We start from the raw sequence: 20,685 nt of genomic DNA on the forward strand, positions 1-20,685 counted from the left end.
TAGCTTTAAAAATCCCCAGATGTGTCCGACGTGTACCCAAAGCTGAGAATCAGTGCTATAGAGCAACAGAGGAACTTTTCCGTTCTTTCATTAAAGAACCCAGTCCTTTATTTGGGGTTGGGGAGGCTCTAGGGAGACCTGAAGCTTATTCATTAGTCCCTTTGTTATGGATTGAATTGTGTCCCCCCAAAATATGTGTCGTAAATCATAACCTCTATGTCTGTGAGGTTATAATGCCATCTGGGAATGCGTTGTCTTTATTATGTTAATGGAAAGGATTAGTGTAGGGTATGTTTTGAGTCAATCTCTTTTGAGATATAAAAGATTAAACAAGCATGTGAGTGAGCAGAGAAGGGGAAAGAGAGATGCTAAGCCACGTGGAGATCGTCTAGGAGCAGAAGCTCAAAGAGACAAGGACCTTCCTCCAGAGCCGTCAGAGAGAAGGAAGCCTTCTCCTAGAGCCAGCACCCTGATTTCAGGCTTCTAGCCTCTTTAAAGTGTTAAAAAGCAAAGGTGTCACTTTGAGGACTAAGGTGAGCCTGATCCAAGCCATGCTTTTTTCCTTTTTTTTTTTCATATACATGCAAAGCGGACAATGAATAAGGAAGACTGAAGAAGAATTAATGTCCCTGGAGAAAGACATGGTGCTTGATAAAGTAGAAAAAAAAACCCTCATGCCATTGAGTCGATTCCGACTCATAGCAACTCTATAGGACAGAGTAGAACTGCCCCCACAGGGTTTCCAAGGAGCGAGGCTGGTAGATTTGAACTGCCAACCTTTTGGTTAGCAGCTGATCTCTTAATCACTATAACCACTATGCCACCAGGGTTTCCCGGTAAAGTAGAGGATCAGCAAAAAAGAGGAAGACCGTCAACGAGATGGACTGACACAGTGGCTACAACAATGAGGTCAAATATAACGATTGTTGAGGATGGTGCAGGACTTTTGTTCTGTTGTACGTGGGGTCGCTATGAGTTGGCAGCGACTCAGCGGCACCCAACAACAACAATAGCCTCCTAAACGGTGGGAAAATAAATTTCTGTTTATTAAAGCCACCCACTTGTGGTGTTCTGTTACAGCAGCACTGGATAATTAAGACACCCTTGATTTGATTTCAGAAAGCAAAATAAAAGCTCGAAGTATGCTTTACCCGAGAAGCTGAGGCTGTGGATAAGGGTAAGTGTGGTTGGTGACGTTCATTCTCCTCCCTTCAATCACTGCTTCTCATCCTTTCGTATAACAATCCTAAAAACTGCACAGAGCTCATGAGAGCGAGGAAAATCCCAGACTTAGAGTATCAGGGTGTCTCATGGGAGAGAATGCCATTACCGTGTCTTTGACACTCAGTGGATATTATTTGTGAGTGTCTCTTAGTATCACTTCCAGGGTCCATTAATGGGAACATTATTCTAATGAAATGTCTTTTGAGTTCAACTTAGTTATTAAATTGAGGTGAGGGGTTAGTTTTAACTAAACCCATTGCCATCGAGTCGATTCCCACTCACAGCGACCCTGTAGGACAGAGTAGAACTGCACCCTAAGGTTTCCAAGGCTGTAAATCGTTACAGAAGCAGACTGCTACATCTTTCCCCCACTGGTGGATTCGAACCACTCACCTTTCAGTTAGCAGCCGAGCTCTTAACCACTATGCCACCAGGGCTCCTTAGTTTTAACTAGTAGCCCCAATTTATGACTGCCCAGGGTCATAGAGACATAGTCAATTTAAATGCATAACCCGTAGTCCTGGGTTGGCAATAGCAAACAGGCTGTGTTGGCTCTTCAGATTTCCAGTTGTTCAATGGGATGACACAGAATCTCATTTTCTGTGATAGCCTGGTTAGTGCAGAAGGGCAAGATGGAGAGTCCACTACTAGCATCTGAGTCCTAGATGTTCCAGGTGTGGCTGTAGTATCTCTGCTGATAATTGAAACCAGATCACTGCCGGCTAGCACCCTGGTTCCAATCCAGCTCTCCCAATGCCTTAACTACTCAGATAGATCTAGGCGCAGTGTCAACTCTGCCACCTACCGGCTGAGTGGCATTGGGCAAACTAGCCTCTCTGAGCCTCAGGTTCCACATCTGTAAACTGGGTTTATGGTAGCACCCATTGCATTGGATTTTATGAGGATTAAATGTGAAAAATGCCTGAAAAGCACTTGCCCCAGTGTTAGCCTCCTAGTAAAACTCTCAACAGATGCTCCCTACCACATTTGCTGGAATCCAAATTGCATATTTTTTCATACTTTCTATGAAATCAGGATCTGTGTTTTCACTGATACGTGCATTTGGCCTGGCAGTATCTTCTTTCGTCTTCCAAAGCCGTTAAGAAGCCAATCAGATTTGGAATGGAAAAAAGAAAGTGCCTAGTATTAATTGTACATTTCACCTAAGGTGACAAATCCTATTTACACAACTCTCCATTTCTTAATTAATTTGCTTTTGTAATATATCACTTGTAAATGCCATCAACTGCAAATGCATCTATTTAAAATGAGAAATATTGCCGGCTTGGTAAAACATCAGTTCTGGTTAATTCCACATTTATGCCCAAACAGCTAATCGGTTCAACTGGGGGCAAGGATAAATCAAATTTTATAATCAATATGTTCTCTTGTCACTTTAATGTTGGGGACATCAGCAGGACCCAGCCTGCAGGCCTGAGGCAAATCACACCTCCTCAAAAGGACATCCGGCTGACCTTCAGGGATGATACCTTTAAAGAGGGAGAACAAGGAAGCATCATGAAAAATAGCTACTTGAAGCCAAGGGGGAAAAAACCCAGTTGCTGTCAAGTGGACTTCGACTCCTGGGGACCCCACGTGCGTCAGAGTAGAACTGCACTCCATAGGGTTTTTAATGACTGATTTTTTGGAAGTAGATTGCCAGGCCTTTATTCCAAGTTGCCTCTGGGTGGACCTGAACCCCAACCTTTTGGATAGCAGCCGAGGGTGTTACTGTTTGCACCAATCAGGGACTCCACAGTCTAGGAAGAGGGTGGGCAAAGATAAAAAGGCATTTATTCCAGGCAGGCAGCTTTCAGCCCCTCGCAGACCACCTTCCACCTGGTGTGAGGTTGTGTAAGAAAGCCTGCGCAGGATTGATTTAAGCATCACCTGGAGGTGCTGCTTCCTTTGCACTCAGCACACCCAGTTGCTACCCTGCCTGCAGCCATCACCCCATGGTGGGCTGCACTCTGGGGGTGGTCCCTCACTTCCCTGACTTCCCAGGGTGTCCTCAGCTAAGGCAGCTCTCCTGAGCTGCTCTTCAAAATGGCATTGATCCTTATCAAGCATGTCTTTGGTGCCCATTGGGATCCAATGTGAGAGTCAGACGAGAGTGAGGCCTGAGAGGGGTTGTTTTCATTGTGCTACTGGGTTCCTGAAGCCCTGGTGGTGGCACAGTAGTTAAGGACTATGATTGCTAACCAAAAGGTCAGCAGTTCAAATCCACCAGTCGCTTCTTGGAAACCCTATGGGGCAATTCTACTCTGTCTTATAGGGGCACTATGAGGCTGGGTTTTTACTTGGCTCCGGGACAACCCAGAGGGCAGAATTGTCTTCTCCTGTGTCCTGGGCCCATCCAAAGAACTGATTTTGCACGGAAAATAGGAAAACAGTTGTGGAACCACTTCCTTGGCAGCTAGCAATAGCTGTATTTGGTGGAGAGGGGGGAAGTTAAGTAAATTTCTTTGTTTCGTGATTCATATGCTTTCATAAAAGAAATAGGTTCTGGTTTTGTTTTTTCTGGGTGCTCCCAGGCAACACCCCGTGAAAGCTCTGGATTGCGCAGATCCGGTCATCGTTACCAGGTTTTCCGTGCAGTGAGCTCACGGGCATGTCCAGGCAAAAGGACTTTTGTCAGTGTTCAAAGTAATCATAACTCACTGGAATTTGTACACGAGGTTTATTCTGAGCAGTTATTCTATATGCATATTAAATCCATTGCCATCGAGTTGATTCTGACTCATAGCAACCCTATTGGACAGAGCAGAACCGCCCCATAGGGTTTCTGAGGAGCGCCTGGTGGATTTGGACTGCCAACCTTTGACTTGGCAGCCCAGCTCTTAAAACCACTATGCCACTAGGGCTATATGCATGTAGGGAGGCCATTTGGATTCCAGAAAAAGCCAATGGCTGGAAGAAGCTAGGTACCATGGGGCTTATAAAGAGAAGAGGAGGGCGAAATGTAGATCAACCCTTGGCTCACCTTAATGTGATTGACTGAACCCTGCCCTCCGCTTTCTGCTGAGATCCACTGATATCAGGTTACTTCAGGCCTGGCTGCTAGAAATTTGGCCCTCCACCCACCTGCAGCCAAGAGACTGTTTATGAGATTTAAATTAGGAAGTAATGGTTCAATGAGTATCTCTTTCTAGCAGGATAAGACAAATTACATTGCTATACAGTAGCTTCTGGCAGGCATTTGCAATTTGGGTCAAGCTTTTTATGGTTAATATTTGGTTTCGTGGATAAGAAAAACCTTAAAATCACAGTAAAATGTCTGTTATGAATTTTATGAATTTTCCTATTAAACACCGGCAGCTCTAACTTGTCCCTGCAGTGGGTGCCAGTGAGCAACTCTATTTAGCTGCTCTCAGCTCTTATGGAGTCCTTGGGTGGTGCAACTGGTTAAGCACTCGGCTGCTAACCAACGGATTGGGGGTTTGAGTCCACCCAGAAGCTCCTCAAAGAAAGGCCTGGCAATATAATTCCGAAAACCCTATGGAGCACAGTTCTACTCTGACACTCATGGGGTCATTATGAGCTGGAGTTGACTCATAATGCTTTTTTATCATTTTCCCCCTCAGCTCTTGTTGTTGTTGTTGTTAGGTGAGGTTGAGTCAGTTCCAACTCACAGTTACCCTATGGAACAGAACAGAACTGCCTCCTAGGGTTTCCAAGGAGCAGCTGGTAGGTTTGAACTGCCAACCTTGTGGTTAGCAGACAAACTCTTAACCACTATGCCACCAGGGATTTGCAACACATATTTTGGGGGGACATAATTCACCCGTAGCAGTCCCCAGTGAAGGAGATAAAAGTATCGCTCCACGATCCCTTATCTGAAACCTGTGGGCCAGAATGGTGTCAGAGTTCAGAAGTTGTATTTTAGCAAGATAATATGCTACATATACCATATATTATGAAACACGTCCAACAGGTCTGAGGTAAATAGATGTCAGAACACCCTTGGGTCAGTTCAGACCAGGTTTTGCTGCTAAAGAAGTTACCAAAGACAAAACGAAACCAAACCCTTTAGGATTTCAGAATCGCGGAGATGGGTTTGAAGACCTGCACAAGATGAGACCTGGATTAAGAAAAGAAACCATAAACCACTGTCCTGGGAGCCAGAAGGCCTGATTCTGCCCATTGCTGTTCCTCTGGTTATTGCTTTCTGCAGGCCTGCTTCGATCTCTCTTTCATGTTGGATGAAGTCCTCGGGTACCTGGAGATGGCTGTTATTCCCTATTTAAGAGTGGGGCACCAAAGAGCCGATTAAAAAAAAAAAAAGCCAGTCGCCATTAAGTCAATTCCGACTCATAAGCTCCAATTGCAGTGGACAGAGCTTGCCAACTGATGAGTCTCATCACAGGAGGAGTGGGGTTGAGTCAGCTTGTTGGTTAGAGTGTGTCCCAATGTCATCTAAAGAGCTTTCTTATGGTGCAGGGTTGGGACGAGGGTGAGGAGAGTGAGGCGATCTCCTCCAGTGCAAAATTTAAGAGGGCACCAAAAAGGAGTAATGGTATTTTAAATGTGATATTTCACAAAAGCATATCAGCAAACTATGATCCATGGGCCAGTTGCCTGTTTTCATAAATAAACTTTTATTGGCTGAGTGAGGATGAAGCAAGGGAGGCTGGGTCATACAAGCGCAAGGTCAGATGCTGCCTTTATTTGAAACCTTGATGTTTCGTTCATCATGGAATGTTGGTATTAATTTTGATTTTTTAAAGTATGTCATTAAAATATCATTCATCTTGATGACGGAGTTTTTTGGTGCCCCCTTACGTGTTGCGTGCCAGGTGATTGCCTCACTCACCTCGCTCTAGTCCTGGCCCTGCTACTGTGCCAGTCATTTTTTCCAGAAAGAGATTCTCCAGTCTCCTGCCTGGGGAGCTGGGCTGGGATGTTCATAAGTGGATGGATTTCAGAGTTCCCAGAGCCGAGGGAGGGGAGAGGATGGGTCACGTAACTTTCTTTAACCCTCCTGTTTTGTCTTTGGCAGTTTGCCCCAAGCCTTCCTTTGTGCCTGGAGCCCTGAGCCCAAGGCTCTTGGATTCAACCTTTGAAGAGAGTAAGTCTCGGGGAAGGGATGGGAGGGGGTTCTGACTTCTTCTGTAGACTCTCAACCAACCCCCTGTCCAGCTCCACCTGGCATGTCACCTTCCAAGGTGCCTAATGCTGCCAATTTCTGAGTCTTGCCAGGGTTCTGTGATGTAAATTCACTTTTCTCTGTCTGAACCTTGGGCTTCAGCCTTCTCTGCTCTGCTATCCCTCCTACTGTTCACCTATCTGCTTTCCATTCTCCCGAATTTTGTTGACAATCTTTGCCTGCTGTTACCTACCCCTACGCCCTCTTTGACTTTGTAGAGTTCTTCTACTCCTTTACTATCACTTCCACGAGCCTTCAAAACAGAGTCAGTTTTAACCAAAAGAAGAGTCCTCTCTCTCTCTCTCATGGATTCTCTATTTGGAGAGCTGCCATTTCTTTTCCTCTTGGTCCCTCCCTTCCCCCTTCTTTCTTCCCTCCCTCTCCCTTTCTTTCTTTCTTCCCTCCCTTCCTTCCTTCATTCCTCCCTCCCCTTTCCTTCCTCCCTCCCTCAGTTCCCTTCCTCCCTCCCTCCCCTTTTCTTCCTCCCTCCCTCCTCCCCTCACCCTCCCTCCCACCTTCCCTCCCCTCTTCCTTCCTTCCTCCCATTCTCCCTCCCTTCCTTATTTTTAACACACGCCACACACGTTTCAAACAGATTTACTATTTTTTTTTAAAAGGAAAAGATTTTGTGGAAAGAAAAAACACGAGGCAGGGGAAAAGTATGGGCTAGAAAATAAACACAAACAAGCTGTGATGCTGATTGTTTTACTAACTACTAACTACGACCCAAGAGTACAGAAAACGCCCCCGTACAGAGCAACACAGTCAAGGTTGTGAGATGTGGGAGTCCCCTCAACAAGGCCAGAAGATGGTAGTTTCTGGTGTTTGGAAGTTAGGCCTCAGTTCTTATTTTCGGCTGGGAGTCTGGCCATGCAGAGAGTCTACGGTTTAGCCGGATTTAAAAAGGAGAATGGCAAGTTGGTTCAGATAGAAGTAGATGAAATGGTTGCTTTCGTGTGTGACATAACTACCGAAGTTTCTGCCCACGACGCAGTGCCAGAAAGGGCCATATTTCTCGTCGAACTCCATCTTGATGTAAGTGGCAATATCTTTTTCTATGCTGTATCGGTCTAGTGCCTGTGAAGCACAGGCCACCGCGTCTTGCTGCATCTCTTCCGACATGTCAATGTTTCTGATCACAACCGTACGACCTGACATGACTTCTGGTGGAACTGGAGTTGGTGGCACAGGGCTCCGGGGGGCAGGGAGTGGGCGGGAGGGCTGGCTGGGAGCAGTCGTGTTGTTAGAAGTCTGGGGGCGTCTGGGTCTCCCAGGGTTGCCCCTGGCAGATTGACGGGCCGGGTGGCGGCAGTTCATTGGTGATGTCGCAATAAAGCCTCTGCCTCTTGAGTTCTTGGCCACAGAGAGTGTGGATGTGGTCACGAAGGCCTTGCCTGGGGGCTGTCCTCTTGTGAGGCCCTTGGGCTCTTCTGCTCTCTTTTCAGAGATCCGGTTGAATGTGGATGCCACCACCCAGACTTCAGTCAGTTGTCCTAGGAAATGACAGGCTTTAGCAATCCATTCAGCCTCTGTAAAAGCCTGAACATTCAGGGTTTTCTTCTCAACTTCATTAGCTACCGGTTTAGCACCTCGCACTCTTCCTGCCCATACCATTTGGAACTTGTCAACTCATGTTCTCACCTCATGGAGTTAAAGACCTCAAGCTCTGCACTCAGAAATCCTCTGCAGAATATTCTGATCTTTTTCTTGACCCAGCATTTACTCTTAAGATTCCTCAACCCCTCTGAGAGGCCATTTTCACCCTGAAAGAACAGAGTGAGTCTTAAAAGGCTCCTCTCCTGGTCTGTAGTGGCCCCTAGAGGCTTTTCCCTCTGTCACTCTGTTTTGTCTGAGACTTTGAAATTAGATGTTGAGAGCCTTAATTTGAGGCTAGTGAGGCTGCTGAGAATGGCCCCTGCCCTCTGGACTAGCCCAAGTAACCACCTAAAGATGTCTCCCCTAAGCACACGAAGGAGAGTCTGGGATCTGGCCTCACTCTGCCATGTGCTCTCCATGGGCGTTTTTAAAAACTAATTTTTATTAATTTATTTTAAAAAACTGTAATAGAACAAACACTACTTCACCGAGGTGGTCAAGGCCCACATCAACAGCAAAAGTCATGTCGATAGCATGTGGTGCCCTTCATGTGACCTGATGAGAAGACCTCTGTGGTCTTGCTCCCAAAAACCCAGAACCACAGTCTAACTGTGAGAAAACCAGCAGACCGATCCAGTTGAGGGGCATTCTACATTCCCATCCCCCTTCCTGTCTTTATCTTTGCCATCTTTATTTTCTGCCATCTACCATACTATCTTTTAATGTAAACCCCAAATGGGCAGGGATTTTAATATGTTTTGTTCATTGCTGTATCACCAGCTCGAAACAGTTCTTGAAATAAAGTAGATGCTCAATAAATATTTGTTAAAGGCATGAATGACTGTAGAACTAACTGCTTTGTTCTTTTTAATGGCTGAATAGTGTTCTGTTGTATGAACGTAACACACTTTGTTTAAGCAGACCACTATTAATAGGCATCTAGCTTATTTCCAATCTTTTGCTATTATTAACGGCCCTGCATTGAACATCTTTGTATAGAGTACTCATTTGTGTATGTGAGGGTATATCTTTACAGTCTACTTATAGAATTTAAATTGCTGAGCCTAAGTATATGTTTTCAATTTTGATAGATATTACAGATGGCTCTCCATCTTAGAAGTCGTGCTAATTTAGACTCCTACAGCCAAATATGAGAGTACCTGTTTTCCCACATCCTTACCTATACAATTCATCAAAAGCTAAACCCATTACCACTGGGTGGATTCTGACTCATAGCAGCCCTATAAGCGATCCTATAGGACAGAGTAGAACTGCCCCATAGGGCTTCCCAGGAGCAGACGGTGGATTCGAACTGCTGACCTTTTGGTTAATAGCCGAACACTTAACCACTGTGCCACCAGGGCTCCATACCTATATAATAAAAAATATATATATATAATAGAACCCATGAAAAATGCTCTGTCAGTGTAATTTTTTGAAAGAATTGAGTATCTTTTCCTATGTTTAAGAGCTATTTGTGTTTCCTTTTTCTGTGAACTATCTGTTCATATCTTTTTTTCTCTATTTTTCCATTGGGTTGTTTTCTCATTTATGCATAAAAAGTCTTTACATATTAAATATATTACCCCTTTGTCTGTGATATGAACAGCAAATATTTTCTCCTAATTTGTTTTTTCACATAACACCATAAAAAAATTTTTTTTTTTTTACACCGTGTTTATGGTATTCGTTTTGTTGTGAGGCAGGATTTTTATTTGTGTGTGGTTGGATTGGTTAGTCTTTGCTTTTTGGCTTTTGAGGATAAAAAAAAGAAAAAAAAAACTGAGGATAGATCACGCTAAAAAGATACTTCGTTTCTATAACCGAAATTGCCTTGAAATAAAATGGGAGACACACACCCACTTTTTTTTCTCAAGTGGAGACCCAGCCGCCCCAATATTATTTATTGATATGCTCCCTTCATCGTTTCCTCATTTCCCTGTGCATTTGGATCTATTTCTAGACACTCTGTTCAGTTTCAGGGATTTCTCCATCATTCATGTGCTGGTACCACGTGTTTGAATAATTGTAGTTGGGGGAATGCTAGTATCTGATAGGGTAAGTCCTGCTCATTATTGTTCCTTTGTGAATGGATCACTTCTGTTTTATGTTCTAACAAGTGCTTGCTGGTGTATACTAAGACTATATATTAATTTTATACCTAATCACCATACTAAATTCTTTGATTATTTAGAATAGTTTCTCCAGGCAATTTTCTTGGGTAAGCACCTAAATCATCTGCAAATAATGGGGATCTTTATATCATCCTTCATGCACTTATTGTCTAATTGCATTGCCTAGTTACTTCAGAGCAATGAAAAATAATAGCGTCTAGCTCCTGATCTTAATGGGAATGCTTTTAGAGGCTGCCCATTGAATGCCGACATGTGCTTATTTCTTAAGTCTCAAGGAAATATCCATCTATTCCTATATTAAACCCCCAAAAAACCCAAACCCATTGCTGTCGAGTCAATTCTGACTCATAGAGACCCTATAGAACAGAGTAGAACTGCCCCCATAAAGTTTCAAAGGAGCGCCTGGTGGATTCGAACTGCAGACCTTTTGGTTAGCAGCCATAGCTCTCAACCACTACGCCACCAGGGTTTCCATTTCTATATTAGTATGTGTTTTTGTCAAGAATGGTATGTTGTTTTTATCAAATATCTCTTCAGCATCTATGGCAATGATATTATTTCTCCTTTTTGATCTACTAAGATGCAGAATATATGAATTATATGAACAGATGTATTAAACCATCCCTAACTTCTTTCTTTTCCCCCTGCCACACACACAAACCTCCTTGGTCATATTTTATTATCTCAATGTGCTGTTGAATATTCACTTAGGTATTTTTACAGTGATATTTATGAGTATAATTTATCTGTAATTTTTTTCCTGTGCTATCTTTTTTTTTTTTGATAGGAATTTTAGCCTGTTCCATTAAAAACACACACACACACAAGAAAATTTCTCCTTTTTTTCCTATGACATGTAACAGTTTAAATAGCATGGGAGTCAAACTGGTAGAATTCATCTTTGAAACACCTGGGCCTGGTGCTTGTTTGGAGAGTAACTCTTTGAGAACTTTTTCTATCTGTTCTCTGATAACTGGTCTGTGTAAATTTTCTGTCTTTTCTGGGATCAGTTTATATTTACCTAGAAAATTGTTTATCTCATCTAATTTCTCAAATTTATTTGCACAGAATTGAACAAAGTGATCTCATAATTTTTTTTTTATTCTTTATCATTGCTTTCTAGATATGCTAAAATTTTGTTTTCTGTTTTCCTCTTTGACCATCAATTTTTGACCCAATTTTGTCGATGTTCCGTAGGCACATGAAAAGAAGGTGCAACCTCTCTGTTTAGAATACAGAGTTTGGTGCGTGCCGGTTATATCTACCTTTTTATTTTTGTATTTTGGTCCTTTATATCTTTTTTTTTTTTGGTACATAAAAATATGACGTGAACTGAGACAAGTGAATTAGAATCTCCTACTACGAATGCGTCTCAGGATTGCTTTTATATATATATATTTTAATGTTGCTGCTATATTGTTTGGTGCATGGATATTCATAACTGTTAGATCAGTACTCTGGATGGTGTCCTTTATCAGTATAAAATGTTCTTTATTTTGTTTAATGCTGTTTTGTCCTAAATTTAATCTTGCATGATACTTAGATTTCAAAATCTATTTTCTGTTTTGTTTCTATTTTTCTTCCTGCCCTTTTATTCTTGACATTTCTGATATACTCTGTTTTAGATGTATAATGCATATAGTTGGGGTTTGCTTCTGACGTAAGTATGTAATTTAATATGTGAACTTAGTACATTACCAATTATTCCCGGTATATTAAGTCTGAGTTCTCATCATATATTACATTATGCTTTTAGTTTTTAATACATCTTTAACATCACCCTCTCCTGGTTTCTTACCTGCCTCTCTGGCCAATCTCTTGTCTCCATTTCAGTCTTATCATCACACCCATTACATTTTGATGTTCATCAATACCAGGTCTCAACTGTCTCATCTTTTTTTTGTCTTATACTCCCTCAGGTGATCTCATTTACACCCATGACTTTAATTACCACGACTGGTAAGTTTATTCTTCTATCTCAGAACACTTTTCTGAGCCTCACACTCATATATGCAACTGTCTACTGGACATCTCTACTTGAACATCACAAACTCAATACAAATTCAGCGTGCAAAATTAAATTCATAATATCTACTCCCTCCCTCCAAAACAAACAAAAAACCAAACCAATCTTCTTTCTCAGTGGATGGCACTTTCATCCAAACAGTTGCACAGACCAGGAACCTGGAAGTCATCCTGAACATCTTCCTCTCCTTCACGATGCCTCTTCCCCCATTTTCCACTCATTGCTATGTCTTTCAGTTCTACTCCGAAGTATCTCTTGAATCCATTTCTCTCAATCTCCATTGCCACCAACCTAGTTCAAGCTACTATCATTTCATCCCTGGACTCCTGTGCCTTCTCACCAGTGACCACAATCAATTTGAGCATGGTCCCACCCTGCTTAGACCTTCAAAGGCTTGCATTGCTTCTCGGATAAAGACAAACCCACACTCCTCTTTATTTACTTCCTTCATTTTCTTTTAGTCTCTTTCATTTATGTGCTCATTAATACAAGGACTGAAAAATGTCCATTTGATATATTGACATGGAGATAGATACCAATGACCCCAGCAATATTTCTGTACTGAGGACCTCTTATGCGCCCTTCAAGTCCCCTTTGCCCTACTATGAAGGCTTCAACAAGCTTTGAGCATTTGAAACTTGATGTGCCTTATCTCAGGCCTACACCCAGCCCCTTTTGATTCCTCCCATGATTTTTCAGAAGGGACAGCATGGGAAACTCACAAGAATACACTCAGGGCCTTTGCATATGCTGTTCCTTTTATCTGGGGCACTCCTTTGATCCGTTTGTGCCTTGTACATGCCTCCTTAACCTTAGGATCGTACAGCTCAAGTCTCACTTGTTCAGGGAAGTCTCCCCCAGTCTCCATGAATAGGTCAAATCTCTCTATTTTAGGTTCTTACAGCACTATGTACCTATTCTTATCACAGCTGAACTCTTGTACTGCTATTGTGTTTGACTAATGTCTGTTTTACCCACTACACTGTGAACTAATAAACTAAGCATAATCAAGAAATCAAACTACGCATTGCGTTGGGCAAATCTGCTGCAAGAGACCTCTTTAAAGTGTTAAAAAACAAAGATGTCACCTTGAAGACTAAGGTACGCTTGACCCAAGCCATGGTGTTTTCAATCACCTTGTATGCATGCAAAAGCTGGACAATGAATAAGGAAGTATGAAGAAGAATTGATGCCTTTGGACTGTGATGTTGGTGAAGAATATTGAATATACCATGGACTGCCAGAAGAACAAACAGATCCGTCTTGGAAGAAGCACAGCCAGAATGCTCCTTAGAAGCAAGGGTGGCGAGACTTTATCTCACATATTTTGGACACGTTATCAGGAGGGACCAGTCCCTGGAGAAGGACATCATGGTTGGTAAAGTAGAGGGTCAGCAAAAAAGAGGAAGACCCTCAACAAGATGGGTTACACAGTGGCTGTAACAATAGGCTCAAACATAGCAGTGATTGTGAGGATGGCACAGGACCGGGCAGTGTTTTGTTCTGTTGTATATAGGGTCGCTGTGAGTTGGAACCACCCCGATGACAACAACAATCAAATAGACTCCCCAGACCACCCCACTAACTAGGAAAAGGCAAGGAAGAGTCAGGAAATGACCTTCAAATCTAGCAGTGTTCAGACTTGGATATCACAGAGGCCAGTCCCCAAAGTTCCTTGTGTTCTTGAGCTTCGTTACTTACTTGGTGCACCTGTGTCTCCCAGTGGAGGCGTTAAATCTGGAGACCCATGGTGGCTTCTGCAACAGCTTCACATTTTTCAAGCCGTGAATCATAACATATATTTTCTAGGTATATTAGTTTTCACTCATTTATTAGTTTACATTTCTGCAGGTTAGATGTATGGGTGGGCTCTCCTGAGTTCTCTGCTCAAGGTCTCACAAGGACAAAATCAAGGTGTAGGCTGGGCTGGGTTCTTATCTGCAGGCTCAGGGGAAAAATCCACTTCCAAGTTTATTCAGGTTGTCAGTCAATTTCAGTTCTTTGCAGTTGGAGGAATGATGTCCTCATTTCTGTGCTGGCTGTCACAGGAGGCTGCTTTCAGCTTCTGGGTTCCTTGTTATGTGTGTTCCCTCCCGCCCCCATCTTCAAGCCAGCAATAGCGCGTTCTCATGCTTCCAGTCCGTCTGACTTGCCCTTCTGCCACCATCCGGAGAAAACTCTCTGCTTTTAAAATGCTCGTATGATTAGATTAGGCCCGTTCAGAAAACCTTCCTTTTGCCATAGAGTGTAACATAATCCCAGGAGCGGTACCAGGAGTAAAGGTCACGGGGGACATCTTAAAATTCTGCCTACTGCACCAGGTAAAGCAAGACCTTCTTTCAGAAAGGAGAATTTAAAAAAGAAGGCAGTTACCTTCTTTATCTCACAACAAAGGTGTGAGTTGGGCTTTAATGTAATGAAAAATCTAGTTTAATAGAAGTTGGTCTCTCTACCCAGTGAAAGAAGATTTTGAGAGATCCCTTGACCACAACCCTTGATCAAAGCCATCACATTAATCTGTTGTTGTCGCATAGTTGCCAAAAGTAATACATTCAGCCCTCTATTTATCAAAAAACAGTCACAGAAAGTGAGATCCTACTGAGTGTTATAGAGGTTGCATAAAAATGTAACACATCATGTCTTCCCTACAGAAGTTTGCCATGTCAGCAAAGAAACAACTACAGACGCAGCATGAGCCATAGCAGAGGTTCAGCATCAGACTCGGTCCGGTGGTGGGGCATCTTGGTGAACAGCTCTTCAAAAGCTTCCCAGGTCTTCTCTGCATCATAATCTCAGATGGCTTCGTCTTCAACTTCTTGTAACACCGAGAAGCTGAACACATTGAAGAATTAAAATCATTCTGAACCTAATTATTTTGTAACTTCTAAACCTAATCTGATGTAATTGATTTCATTGTTAAGAGAGTTTACCCTTCAAAACTCATACAACGTGGGGCAAAGCACTGTTCATTTCAGCATGAAATGCCTGACGAATGTTGCTGTGCTAATAGCGCGTTTCCGTTTTTGTATTTTCCGTAGGAAAACATGATTCCCCAGTCTTCGCTTCTCATTTGCCTTTTCCTGCTTATCGCTGCTTCCTGGGAGTTCTTTGCTGAAGCCAATTATACTAGAAGCTATCCGTGCGATGAGAGAAAGCAGAATGGCTCTGTTATCGCAGAGTGTAACAACCGCCAACTGCAAGAAGTCCCCCAGACAGTGGGCAGGTATGTGACAGAACTAGACCTGTCTAATAATTTCATCAAGCACATAACAAACGAATCATTTCAAGGGCTGCAAAACCTTATGAAAATAAATCTAAATCACAATGCAATGAATAATAACGCCATGAATATTACGGATGGGGCATTCCTGAACCTAAAAAACCTAAGGGAGTTACTGCTTGAAGACAACCAGTTATACCAAATACCTGCTGCTTTGCCAGAGTCTTTGAAAGAACTTAGTCTAATCCAGAACAATATCACTGTGGTAACTAAAAAGAACGCTTCGGGACTAATGAACTTGGAAAGGCTTTATTTAGGCTGGAACTGCTATTTTGGCCATGATTGTAAAAAACTTTTTGACATAGAAAGTGGAACGTTTGAGAAGCTTACAAATTTGAAGGTACTCTCACTATCGTTCAATGATCTTTCCCACGTGCCACCCAAACTGCCTAGCTCCCTAACCGAACTTTATCTTAGCAACACCAACATCCAAATCATCCGTCAAGAAGATTTCAAGGAATTGAAAAATTTAACAATACTTGATTTAAGCGGTAACTGTCCGAGGTGTTTCAATGCACCGTTTCCATGTAAACCTTGTGAGGGCAACTCTTCAATTCAGATCCATCCCCTTGCTTTTCAAACCCTGACCCAACTTCGCTACCTAAACCTCTCCAGCACTTCCCTCCAGAAGATTCCTGCAACCTGGTTTTACAACATGACTAGACTAAAGGTGCTGTACCTTGAATTCAACTACTTACTGTATGAGATAGCCTCTGGGGCATTTTTAACATACCTGCCATCTTTAGAAATACTTGACTTATCTTTCAACTATGCAAGGACGGAATATCCACAATATATAAATCTTTCCAAAAACTTCTCGAAGCTTGAGTCTCTCCAGGTATTGCATTTAAGAGGTTATGTGTTCCAGGAACTTAGAAAAGAAGAATTCCGCCCTCTCCTAGGGCTCCGCAACTTAAGGGCTATCAACCTGGGCATTAACTTCATTAAACAAATCGATTTTACCATTTTCCAACATTTCCCCAACCTGAGTATCATTTATTTGTCAGAAAATAGAATCTCACCCTTGGTAAGTGACATGAGGCAAGATGATACAAACCGTTCATCTTCCCAAAGTCATATCCTTCAACCACGTTCAGCATATACTGAATTTGACCCACATTCGAATTTTTATCATAGCAGCAATCCATTAGTAAAGCCACAATGTAGCGCTTATGGCAAAGCCTTAGATTTAAGCTTGAACAGTATTTTCTTTATTGGGCAAAAGCAGTTCGAAGCATTCGATGACATCGCCTGTTTAAATCTGTCTTCAAATGGCAACGGCCAAGTGTTACATGGAACTGAGTTTTCGGCTGTGCCCCATATCAAATATTTGGATTTGACGAGCAATAGATTAGACTTTGATGATGACAAAGCTCTCACCGAATTGGTTGAGCTAGAAGTCCTAGATCTCAGCTATAACGCACACTATTTCAGAATAGCTGGGGTAACACACCGTCTGGGATTTATTACAAATTTAACCCAGCTAAAAGTTTTAAACTTGAGCCACAACAGCATTTACACTTTAACGGAGTATAATCTAACGAGCATGTCCCTGGAAGAATTAGTTTTCAGTGGAAACCGCCTTGATCTCTTGTGGAACTATGAAGATGACAGGTACTGGCATCTCTTCACATTTCTCAGGAACCTGACGCGGCTCGATTTATCCTTTAATAACCTTCGGCGCATCCCGAATGAAGCATTCCGTAACTTGCCCCACAGCCTCAGAGAACTATACATAAACAATAATGTGTTAAATTTCTTTAACTGGACATTACTCCAGCACTTTCCTCACCTCCGCCTGCTTGACTTAAGTAGAAACAAGCTATCCACCTTAACGAATAGCCTGTCAGCATTTACGTCTTCTCTTCAGACGCTGCTGCTGAGGCAAAACAGGATCTCCCACCTGCCCTCTGGTTTCTTTTCTGAAGCCAGAAGCCTGGCCCACCTCGATTTAAGTTCCAACCTACTCAAGATGATCAACAAATCTACGCTTCAAACTAAGACAGCCACCAATCTAGCCATTTTGGAATTAGGAGGAAACCCTTTTGACTGCACGTGTGACATTGGAGATTTTCGAAGATGGATGGATGAAAATCTGAATGTCTCAATTCCTAGGCTGACAGATGTCATTTGTGCCAGTCCTGGAGATCAAAGAGGGAAGTGCATTGTAAGTCTAGAGCTCACAACTTGTGTTTCAGATGCCATTGCAGCAATATTATTTTTCTTCACATTCTTTGTCACCACCATGGTGATGTTGATTGCCCTGGCTCACCATTTGTTTTACTGGGATGTTTGGTTTATCTACCATGTGTGTTTAGCGAAGATAAAAGGGTACAGGTCTCTTTCCACATCTCAAACTTTCTACGATGCCTACATTTCTTATGATACCAAAGATGCCTCTGTCACAGACTGGGTGATAAATGAGCTGCGCTACCACCTAGAGGAGAGTGAAGACAAAAATGTTCTCCTTTGCTTGGAGGAGAGGGATTGGGACCCAGGATTAGCCATCATCGATAACCTCATGCAGAGCATCAACCAAAGCAAAAAAACCATCTTTGTTTTAACCAAAAAATATGCCAAGAACTGGAGCTTTAAGACAGCTTTCTATTTGGCCCTGCAGAGGCTGATGGAAGAGAACATGGATGTGATCATCTTCATTCTGCTGGAGCCAGTGCTACAGCACTCTCAGTATCTCAGGCTGCGGCAGCGGATCTGCAAGAGCTCCATCCTCCAGTGGCCTGACAACCCCAAGGCGGAAGGCTTGTTCTGGCAAAGTCTGAAAAACGTGGTCTTAACTGAGAATGATTCACGGTATAACAATTTATACGTGGATTCCATTAAGTAATGCTACCTGATGTTAAGTCAGAGTTCAACAACATAATAAAAATGCAAAGCAACTACTCTTCTGTCTCATGATCTATTGCCGTATGACAAATTGCCCCCCACCAAACTTGGTGGTTTAAAACAACACGAACTTATCAGCTCATAGTTTCTGTAGGTCTGGAGTCCAGGCTTGGCTTAGCTGGGTGCTCTGCTTTGGATCCTCTCACAGACTGCAATCTGGGTGTCGGCCAGGGCCGCAGGCATCTCCTGGAGAAGGATCCATTTCCAAGGTCATACTCCTGTGGTTGCTGTCGGGATTCAGTTCATCTTGGGCTGCTGGCTAACGGCTTCTCTCAGCTCCTTGCCATGTGGGCCTCTCCCACATGTCAGTTTGTTTCAGAAAAGCCAGCAAAAGAGAGTTGTCTGCTACCAAGATGGAAATCACAAGGTTTTATAATATAATCATGGGAGTGATAGCCCATTCCTTTGGCCATATTTTATTTTTAGAGGTAAAGCACAGGTCCCACCCACAAGCCAGGGAAAACAGTCTATGGCCGAGATGGCAGCTGTGTGCCTCAGTCTAGGGACAACACTGGATAATGGAGATGGTGGCCCATGATTGTAAACAGTCCATGACTGAGATGGCAGGCTTGATCACCTAGGTCCAAGGAAAACAGCTGATGACCGACATTGCCACAGTCCAGGGAAAATATTCGATAGCCAAAATGGGGGGAAGTGATTGCCTCAGTCCAAGGAAAACTGCCCATGACAGATGCCAGGCCAGCTCGCTTCAGTACAGGGAAAACAACCGATAACCGAGATGGGTGTTCTGATACCTCAGTCCCGGAAAAACAGTGGATGGCCTAGATGGGTGTCATGATTCCTCCAGTCCAAGGAAAGCAGTTGATAATGGAGATGGCAGCCGTGATGGCCTCAGTTCAGGGAAAGGAGTCAATGACTGAGATAGGGCACCATGATCGTTTCAGTTCAGGGAAAACAATTGATGACCGACATTGTAGCAGTGATTGCCTCAGTGTAGGGAAAACAGCCAAACACCGAGATGACAGGCCTGAGCCTTCAGTTTAGGGGAAACAAAACTGAGATGAATAAGCATGATGCCTCAGTCCAGAGAAAATAGCCTATGACTGAGATAGGGCACCATGATCTCATCAGCTCAGGGGAGATAGCCTATGACTCAGATGGCAGCCATGATAGCTTCAGTCTAGGGAAAATAGTAGGTAACAGAGATGGCAGGTCCTTGATCACCTCAGTCCAGGGAAAACATTTGATGACTGAAATGAGAGGCCATGATTGTCTCAGTCCAGGAAAGAGAGTAGATGATGGAGGTGGTGGGGAAATAAGCTATGGACGAAGTACAACCAGACTGCTCTTCAGAAGCAAGGATGGCGAGACTGTGTCTTACGTACTGTGGACATGTTGTCAGGAGGGATTATTCCCTGGAGAAGGACAGCATGCTTGGTAAAGTACAGGGTCAGCGGAAAAGAGGAAGACCCCCAACGAGATGGATTGACACAGTGGCTGCAACAGTGCACTCAGGCATAACAACGATTGTAAGGATGGCGCAGGACCAGGCAGTGTTTCCTTCTGTGGTACATAGGGTCGCTATGAGTTGAAAGTGACCCAATGGCACCTAACAACAGCAACACCATCCCTTAACTATAAAAACCCTATTTGTCCTTCCAAGAAGACCTGGTGGCACAACAGTAAAGCCCTTGGCTACTAACCAAAATGTGGGCAGTACAAACCCACCCAGTGGCTCTGCAGGAGAAAGACCTGGCAATCTGCTCCCATAAAGATTACAGCCAGGAAAACCCTACGGGGCAGTTCTACTTTGTCACACGGGGTTGCTATGAGTTGAAATCAACTCCATGGCACCCAATGACAGTAACATTTATCCTTCCAGTCTTTGTTCTATTCCTCCTAATCTTCTCTTTGAAGCAGTGGTTCTCAAACTTCGGGGTACATCACCTGGAGGGCTTGTTAAAAATCGGTCTGGGCTGTGTTGGCATCTCCTGCCTGAAGGGGAGATGAGAGGGTAGAGAGGGTCAGAAGCTGGCCAAATGGACTCGAAAAGAAATGGAGGAGGGAAGGAGTGTGCTGTCTCATTAGGGGGAGAGCAATTAGGAGTATATAGCAAGGTGCTTATAAATTTTTGTATGAGAGTCTGACTTGATTCGTAAACTTTCAGTTAAACCAGAATAAAAAAAAAATTCGGTCCAGGTACGCCGCTGTGAAAGCCTCGGATCTAAGCATCACCTAAGTAAAAAAAAAACCAAACCCAGTGCCATCGAGTCGATTCCGACTCATAGCGACCCTATAGGACAGAGTAGAACCGCCCCCATAGAGTTTCCAAGGAGCGCCTGGCAGATTGGAACTGCCAATCCTTTGGTTAGCAGCCATAGCACTTAACCCCTACGCCACCAGAGTTTCCATC

General features: G+C 43.2%; 3 protein-coding genes across 17 annotated transcripts in view; 2 read left to right on the plus strand and 1 right to left on the minus strand.

Annotated features, from left to right (window-relative positions):
• Positions 1-20,685, plus strand: part of TLR7 (toll like receptor 7) — a 140,412-nt gene that overhangs the window by 99,521 nt on the left and 20,206 nt on the right. For 5 of the 12 annotated variants that reach the window (XR_010319725.1, XR_010319727.1, XR_010319728.1 and 2 more), the window contains 4 exons: positions 1,120-1,177; positions 6,224-6,292; positions 12,021-12,060; positions 15,166-15,200. The gene's annotated coding sequence lies outside the window, so the exon portion shown is untranslated. Of the gene's footprint in view, positions 1-1,119; positions 1,178-5,257; positions 5,440-6,223; positions 6,293-12,020; positions 12,061-15,165; positions 15,201-20,685 lie in introns of those variants that run through there. The other 7 variants (XR_010319730.1, XR_010319731.1, XR_010319732.1 and 4 more) reach the window with 6 other exon arrangements.
• Positions 1,133-19,433, plus strand: TLR8 (toll like receptor 8). 4 transcript variants are annotated; one of them, XM_023555220.2, is made up of 4 exons: positions 1,133-1,177; positions 6,224-6,292; positions 14,779-14,899; positions 15,166-19,433. In XM_023555220.2, exons 3-4 carry the CDS (start codon positions 14,819-14,821, stop codon positions 18,250-18,252), a joined length of 3,168 nt encoding a protein of 1,055 aa, XP_023410988.1. In that variant the 5' UTR covers positions 1,133-1,177; positions 6,224-6,292; positions 14,779-14,818; the 3' UTR covers positions 18,253-19,433. The 4 variants fall into 4 exon arrangements, with proteins under 4 accessions (XP_023410988.1, XP_064134044.1, XP_064134043.1 ...); XM_064277973.1 differs by lacking the exon at positions 1,133-1,177 and adding an exon at positions 12,021-12,060; XM_064277974.1 differs by lacking the exon at positions 14,779-14,899 and having other exon boundaries at positions 1,134-1,177.
• Positions 5,865-8,322, minus strand: LOC135228854 (uncharacterized). The gene has a single exon (XM_064277976.1). It carries the CDS (start codon positions 7,982-7,984, stop codon positions 7,259-7,261), a length of 726 nt encoding a protein of 241 aa, XP_064134046.1. The 5' UTR covers positions 7,985-8,322; the 3' UTR covers positions 5,865-7,258.

The sequence above is a fragment of the Loxodonta africana genome, chromosome X (assembly GCF_030014295.1).
Source record: "Loxodonta africana isolate mLoxAfr1 chromosome X, mLoxAfr1.hap2, whole genome shotgun sequence".
Taxonomy (NCBI): domain Eukaryota; kingdom Metazoa; phylum Chordata; class Mammalia; order Proboscidea; family Elephantidae; genus Loxodonta; species Loxodonta africana.

Bases quoted from the DNA above. Each gene is read 5' to 3' on its own strand.
- LOC135228854 (XM_064277976.1), bottom strand. From the start codon at position 7,984: ATGGTATGGGCAGGAAGAGTGCGAGGTGCTAAACCGGTAGCTAATGAA.
- TLR8 (XM_023555220.2), top strand. From the start codon at position 14,819: ATGAGCCATAGCAGAGGTTCAGCATCAGACTCGGTCCGGTGGTGGGGC. The intron at 14,900-15,165 runs GTCTTCTCTGCA...TATTTTCCGTAG, and splicing joins GCTCTTCAAAAGCTTCCCAG to GAAAACATGATTCCCCAGTC.